At 35.9% G+C, this 8,187-nt stretch overlaps 1 protein-coding gene across 1 annotated transcript; it reads left to right on the forward strand.

Annotated features, from left to right (window-relative positions):
• The first annotated feature begins 5,369 nt into the window (after nucleotides 1–5,369).
• Nucleotides 5,370–6,461, forward strand: LOC110750152 (GLABROUS1 enhancer-binding protein-like 2). The gene has a single exon (XM_021950426.2). The coding sequence runs from the start codon at nucleotides 5,370–5,372 to the stop codon at nucleotides 6,459–6,461; it is 1,092 nt and encodes a 363-aa protein (XP_021806118.2).
• Nucleotides 6,462–8,187: the final 1,726 nt, after the last annotated feature.

The raw sequence follows: 8,187 nt of genomic DNA on the forward strand, positions 1-8,187 counted from the left end.
TTTTTGAACTTTGTTTCTTTTTTTTATAATGAATTGTTATGTTGGTGGTTAACTCATGCTGAAGACGCCTTAGCTAATTGAAGAGAGGTTTTCTTTTTTAAGCCTCTAGTTCTGCATGATCAGCCATGCATTGGTTCGATCCAAGCTCATAGGTTCATAGGATGCCACGTTTTCTATAGCATATGCACTGCCTCTTTAACAATTTTGGAATGTTAAAATAGGTGAGCCACATCATCAAAATCCTCTCCAACAGCTTTGTCAAACTCAATCATAAAAACTACAACCTCTTTCTCTCTCTTCGTAACTGGTAAGTTGACATTGATTCTTCAAAACATTTACTTTTACTTTGAAAAAATAAAACGTACCTTAAAAATGTTAAAAACATGTAATTTTTTTTCTTCTTATTTTGGTTCGGATTACGGATTAATAAACACGTCATTAAGCTTATATATTAGTAATAAATATTCTTTAGCCACAGTACAAGTAATAGAGATTTATTATTAACCTCACTTGATTTTGTGTTACATTATATTTTCTATTTCTTAGTCAATTTTATTTTTAGAAACTGGAAGCATGGACGACAAAACAACAACGTCATGCCCTTCATTTCCTATCGCAGTGGACCCCTGTCCCGTTGGCGAGGTTAAGGGAGCATGTTATATGCTTTGGGCTTAGCAGAAGGTTGCAACAATTGCAGCCTGGACTGAGACTGAGAGTGTGTCCTTTCCATTTAAGGCTCGTTTGGTATGGGGGACTGTCATGGACTGGATTAAATATTGATACTGTCTTGGATTGGCTTGGCTTGACATAAGCTGGATAACACTTGTACAGCGTTTGGTGTATGTTTGATTGGACTAGGACTACTTTTTTTTTGTGTTGAAAAGTAAGGTTTTTTTAAATATGTTTTACTTTTCTTCTCTCTCCATCTCTTTCTTCCTCTCTGCATCTCTTTTTTTCTTTTTTGGACGAACCTCTCTGCTGCTCTTTCTTCTTCTTCCCTTCTACATCTCTTTCATCTTCTTCTTCTCCATTTTCTCTCCTCTTCTTCTGTCTACTTTTCTTTTCTTTCTTTTTTGCTAAAATTTTATCTCCTCTTCTCTGTTTTTTTTCTAAAATTTTCTCTCCTCTTCTCTGTTTTTTTTCTAAAATTTTCTCTCCTCTTCTTCTCCATTTTCTTTCCTCTTCTTTGCTTTTTTTCAAAAAATTCCTCTCATCTCTTCTCCATTTTCTTTCCTCTTCTCTGCTTTTTTTCAAAAAATTCCTCTCATCTCTTCTTCTACATTTTCTCTCCTCTTCTCTGTTTTGTTTTTCGAAAATTTTCTGTTCTCTCCTCTTCCTCTTCAATTATGTCTTCTCCTTCTTGGGTGGCTGTGGCTGTGGCTGGTGGCTATGGCTGGTGATCGTGGCTGGTGGTCGTGTCTGGTGGTTGTGGCTGTCGTTTGGTGGGTCGGTGGTTGTGGAGCGATTGGGCGTGGTTGCTCGTTGCTTGGGTAGGGATTGTTAGTCCCTCCTCTCCAGACGGATTTAGCTAAGAACACCTAAGAAGGTGTTTTTGGTGGGCCTAGTATTAATTAATCTCACTTAAAATTAGAACCGGGTGAAACAAATATGAGATAAAATTTTAGCCAAGCCAATCCAAGCTTGCACGGTGTACCAAACGAGCCCGACTTGCATGTTACATACTTTGATTTCAAGCAACCGGTAGGGCAAGGTTAGGTGGTGGCGGTCAAGCTAGTGCACCCACGGAAAAGGTAACTGTTGATTATGAAATTAACAAAACAGCAAAAGATCTTTAGAATTTGAAAGCCAAAAAGGTTGTAATTAAATCACGCATATATTTGGCACATTAATTTGCAAATTGCAAGGAAAAAAAAAAACATACATTTGCATATTGGAAATACTAAAATACCCTTCAAAATGGATGAAAAATTGGATGATGTTAAAGTCAGGTGACAAATCATGAATTTTGAAAACTGAAGGTGACATTTTGCTTAAATTTTTCTTTAAGGTGACAAATTGAAACTGATGTATAAATTCAGGTGACATTTCTACAAATATCCCGGAATATTATAGTAAAAAATCACGATAATGACAAGTTTTGTTTATTTGTGTGCTTCCAAAGCCAAATAAAAAGGTATTTTTTAAAAAACAAAACAAATAGTAAAAACACAATCAAGTCACAAACTTAAGAACAAATTGTGATTGTCGTGTATCATTAGCTTGTGGGATTAATCATTTTATTTTGCCCCAAATGTTAAATTAGTTTCAATTCTTCGTGGGTTCAAAAGGGGTGCTTTTGGTGACTGAAAGTTCCTCCAAAAAAAAATTGTTGATCATCAACGGAAACCTCATATCTCACAATGAAATCTCGAGGGTTTAATTGTTAATTCCAATTGATTCAATCAAGAGCTTTAATAAGATTCAAATAGCCCATAAACAAATTATGATGGGCCGATGAGTTGGTCTCAAGATTGATGGTAGGGAGTGGCTGGTGATGGCAGTATATTGTGGTGGTTACTGCACTAAGCTGTGTCGCTGCAGCTATCTATGCTATGGAGATTCAAATACTAAAATTATAAATAAATTATAAATAAATTATTTTAAAAAAAGATAAAATAGAAAATTAAGCAAGTTAAAAAAAGATGTTGTGGCAAGTGAGTCAGTGGCATGGATTGTCATGTCATATGTCACATAAGTTGGTATAATAATTGGTGTCCCTAACATTATTGTATAGCTTGTCATGTTCAGAGAGTTGTGAAAGGAGAGAGGGTGTCAAGGTCACTGCAGACTTGTAAATGGCTCCGTCCCTGCTGCCACTCACTGTTTCATAGCTAGAGCTGGGTAATTCACTTAGCTTCCCAAATTTGTTTTCGTAGAAATCCAAGAGCTCCGACCTAAAAAACAACCGATTGAGTGCAAGTTGAAACTTGTTCGCTAGTAATCTATGAAAGGCATTTACAAATAAATTACATATATATGTACGAAATGTTTAAATTTTTATTGATAGACGAAGGTCTAAGTTGTTAGATTGTGAATCCGATCACCAATCTAAGTTGAATCAGATTCACATTCCGACAACATAAAAATTAATCTTATGTTATGTTAGTGAGACAGTCTACAAGAGCTAGCATATATCTAAAAGCATATGCATACCAGTATGCCAAGCACTGATATGGTGCATATTTGTCATAAATTTCTGCCACATAATTATTGGCGGTCTTTTTGTCGCAGTTCTTCCTCCCATGAACCTGAAAAGAAAAAAAAAAAGATTTTTCCAAGTTTAAAAGAATAATTGTGTTAGAAATTAATAAATAAAAGAGTAAAGAGTATGTTTTGTTGAACTGGCCTCTTGTAAGTGTCTTATAGTTTCAGTATCGAGTGGAACGTGCTGATAATATCCAATGCACATCATGGCATTGGCACATGCATATGAACCAAACCCTTTGATTTTCATGAGTCGCCGAAACACTTGATCCTGGTTAAACGACGTGTCTTCGAGGGCTTTCTCAAACTCATGAAGTCTTATCGTCCCACGCTCCACATCTCTAGCAAGTTTTAGAATGAGTTTTGCTCTGTACCCAAGAACTTTATGGTCGTTGATTAAAGTATTCTCATCAAAGCCAGCGAGTTCTTTTGAAGTTGGAAAATTGCCTAAAATTCCACCATCCATTTGATTTATAACTTTGCATGGTCCGGACCTTGCTGAAGGTTTATTATTACTTAGCTCAAATTGAAGCTCACAAAGAGCTCGAGCCATTTTCAAAGTATTCGACCACCTGTCAAGTGTCAAAATCTCATTTGTTATACGTACACGTGCATGTAAATAAGAAACAAGTGTAGTATTATACGTACTTACGTGCAATTACAAAGAAGAAGACACTTGACAAGGTCTTCAAAGAGAGTAGGCGACCGGAAAACTCGACCGAAGCCTTTCGCTTTCGCTTCTGGATGCACTTTCTGATATTCCGTCACGGCCATTTCATCTCTCTCCGATATCCTTAGCATTCGAGCCACTTGGTTCTAAGAATTACAACAATAACCGAAAATATATATAAGTACATACATATGCATGCTTACTTAAGGATCCAAATCCAATTATAGATAAGATAAAAACATACCAGTATAGCACGTTGATCTGTATATGAGATGTTTTGAACGTCATGAACTCGAACAAGGAGAGAGGTCCGATTAGGCGGATGTAAGATCGAAACGGTGACACAAGTAGTTGAGTCTGCAAGTCTCAGTGGACGTTGGAGTGTTTTTGAAGATGGAATCCAACGGTTTGGAGCCATCATGAAGAAGCCATGGTTGCACACTGCTTTCTCCAGGTTAAAACTTGACTTTCTTTCTCCCAATGGCAAAAACATTGAGAACCCTGCCATCTCTTTTTTCTATTATTATTTTTTCTACTTATTTTCTTCTATCTCACTTCAATATATGTAATCTCTTGATTTTATTTTTTCTCTCGTATATTAAAGAAATTGTACAAGAAGAGAGAGAGCCAAATACTTCAACACATCTTAGAAAAATTAAGAAAACTTATCTTCAACAGTTAAGATCATAACAAGGGGGTGGCCGGTTTCATTTTCCCATATACCCGGAAAATCATTTTTCATGCTTGGACCAAACTTGGGAAATCATGTAATTTCCCATTTCCCACGAAACCAAACACCCCTTAGTATTAATATTGTCGGGAATTCCTATGTTAACTTTTATTCTCTTGGTTTTCTTTCCTGGACTCTTCAGAATTGAAGAAATTACTTGTAATATGGGCCTGAATATATATATATATATATCTTAATCCAAAGCCCTAGGCTGTCGCCCTAGATGCCCAAGCCTAGAGCCGGCTGCCCGTCATGGATGGTTCTATTTAGATGACAATATTGAGTTATGTGTGTTGAAAAAGTAGGATAAGAAAGTGGGGAAGCTAGATTACAAAATACATTAGAAAGCATTGTTTCTTTTTGTCATGTAAACCTGCTGCTTCTAAAACCTATTAAAAAGCCGTTGAATAATTCTCTCAAGTTCCCAAAAAAAATCAATCACTCGCCCTAAAATAAACTCTAGAAAACTGTCGGGAAACCTTTGGAGGGAATTTGGAATTGGAAATAAACAATTTTAGGGTGAAATTTCATCCATTTTACTTTATTTGAATTTTGGTTAATTCTTTATCTAAATTGATTAGAGATATATCGAGGAATGGAAAACCAAAGATCGCAAAATTTTGGCGCCTTCTTTTTTATTGATTTCCCTCCTCCGTATTCAAAGAAGGCTAATTATATAAATACTTAATCTGTAAAGTAAACAGGCGTAAGCCAAGACAAAACTTAATTTTGTGAAGCTGTAAGCAAACACTAGTGTTTGTGTCCATGGCTGTCAGTCAGTCATCCTCATCATCCTACGACTTTTCCTCTTACTCTTCCTCTTCGTCTTTTGATGAAGACCACCCATCTGATTCATACGACGATGAACTGGAGGATGAACAACTAGTTGCACCTGATTCACAAGAGTCGCCTACCTTGGTTGGATCCGACACCGAATACAGATGCGAATCGGAGCCCGATTCAGAGGCTGATTCTGCCAAAAAGAACAAGACCAAGTCCAAAACCAAAACCAATACCAATGTTGAGGCAAAATCCAAGAACAAATCCAATGAGAAACGGCCCCGGGAGAAGCCAGAGGAAAAGGGCGGAGATGCCTCCAACAAGAAGAGGAAGAAGGCAGAAAATGAAACAAATCTCCAAACTGGTGGTGATAATGCTAAGGACAAGGACAAGGAGATGATGAAGAAGAAGAAGAACAAGTCGAGGTCGTCTTCTTCTGCTGCTGCTAATGCGAGAGTATGGAGCGAAAGGGATGAGCTTGTTATGGTGAAAGGTATAATCTCATTTCTTAAAAAGTTCACAACATTTGATGGAAAAAAGTTCTACAATTGGATCAACAAGTACATCGAAGCGGACGTGTCAACAGGTCAAATAGCTGATAAAGTGTGTCGATTGAAGAAGAAATATCGTAATAACGAAGCGAACCGCGGCCCAAATGGGGAGGATCCTGTCTTCTCAAAGCCTCATGAGCAGAAATTGTTTGAACTATCAAAACAAGCATGGGGGAGTATTAGGTCTACCACTAATAATAATAATAATACCAAAGCTGATATTAATGATGGTATAGTTGAAGAAGGTGCTGATGCTCAGAAAAAGGCAACGGATGTTGTTGATGATGATAACTTGCAGGAGAAGGAAGTATTGTTTGACGATAATCTTGTTATGGAAGCTTTTGATAAGTATTTAACAAGTCGTGGTTTAGATTTGAGGTGGTTTAGTCAAGACAAATTAGGGAGCTTGGAGAACAAGTGGAGAAAAATCAGAGTTGCTGAATCTACTTTTCGCTTACTGCAAGCCAAGTTTGATGCAAAGTTGCATCAAATAGCGCTACATGCTTGCAACTTCTTTGATTATTAGTCTGCATTTCTTTTTCCTTAAGCTTTTATTTTGGTTATTAGAATGTTTGTCTGGGAGTTTTCATGGTTCATACATACATTTAGGTTTTTAACCTATTTGATGAATGAGGAATATATGCATGTTGGTATAATAAAGTTCGCAGTGCAGTAGAATTATTATTCATGACGCCTTCTTAGTTCATTCATAAAGTTTTCCTCGTACTGTCAAGGTTCATAAAAGTGCAAACAACGCTTGCAGACATTATAGGTTGCTAAAAAATAGTTTACTTGAAAAGATAGGTAAATTTATTGTTGGTTAAGAATTTTGTAGGCACGCACCTAGCGTATATTTATATTGAATATATTTCTTTTTCTTTTTTTGAGAAATATTGAATATAGTTTCTATGATGTACATTAATTATCACATGGACATGGGTGAGAACTAAAAAAGTTGAGTTTATATATTAATTGTATGGGCCTTCCTCTTAAAAACCCTAGAAATAATAACTTTTCAACTTCGTAGGTAACAATTAAAGCACGTCATTGATGGAAATAATAGCTTATAGAAAATTTCAAAACTTTTCATGTCCAACCTGTAGATAATGATGTTGGCTTTTCATGTCCAATGTGGTTGGCTCAATTTAAGGTGACGTCGTTTATTGGTTTCATTACAATAATGATGACAAGTTTAGAGACTTGAGACCATGTTTAAAATATATTACAGGAATTTCTTCTCAAATCTACGGCTATACTACTCTATACATGTTCAGAGGGTTGTGAAAGGTCACTGCAGACTTATAAATGGCTCCGTCCCTGCTGCCACTCATTGTTTCATAGCTAGAGCTGGGTAATTCACTTAGCTTCTCAAATTTGCTTTCGTAGACATCCAAGACCTCCAACCTAAAAAACAACAGATTGAGTGCAAGTTGAAACATGTTTCATGACTAATGATCAACTAGAAACTGTAAACTTGTATGCAAACTTGATAAAAATTCGAAAGATTAGATGATAGAACAAAACCTGGCTCTGATACCATATGTAAGTTATTTCATGTCTGTCTACTTATTTTCTTCTATCTCACTTCAATATATGTAATCTCTTGATTTTATTTTTTCTCTCGTATATTAAAGAAATTGTACAAGAAGAGAGAGAGAGAGCTAAATACTTCAACATATCTTAGAAAAATTAAGAAAACTTATCTTCAACAGTTAAGATCATAACAAGGGTGTGACTGGTTTCATTTTCCCATATACCCGGAAAATCATTTTCCATACTTGGGCTTACTAAACTTGGGAAATCATTTAATTTCCCATTTCCCACGAAACCAAACACCCATTAGTATTAATATTGTCGGGAATTCCTATGTTAGCTTTTATTCTCTTGGTTTTCTTTCCTCGACTAAAGTCGACTCTTCAAAAGTTTTTTGTGGAAAAAAATTAAATAAACACTAAAAAATTTATTTAGCGCACAAATTAATTAAAACGCCCGATCAAGATCCCCTGTTGCCCTATATGATGCTCTGTTTTCTATCAATGAAATCGCTAATTCTCAAAGAAAAAAATAAAAATAAAAATAAAAATAAAACTCGGGAGTTCATTGGTGGATTTGGATACAATTTTGCTTTGCTTCTAAGTTTAGAGGTTTAACGCACGACTTTATTATTGAAATAAATAAAGCTGCAGGCAATGGCTGGCAGACCCCAAAAACAAAATTAAATTTGATTTGACTGTTCGTTTGGTTTCTCTCGG

The sequence above is a fragment of the Prunus avium genome, chromosome 4 (assembly GCF_965620075.1).
Source record: "Prunus avium chromosome 4, drPruAviu1.hap1.1, whole genome shotgun sequence".
Taxonomy (NCBI): Eukaryota; Viridiplantae; Streptophyta; class Magnoliopsida; order Rosales; family Rosaceae; genus Prunus; species Prunus avium.

Coding starts and splice junctions, on each gene's coding strand:
- LOC110750152 (XM_021950426.2), top strand. CDS start 5,370: ATGGCTGTCAGTCAGTCATCCTCATCATCCTACGACTTTTCCTCTTAC.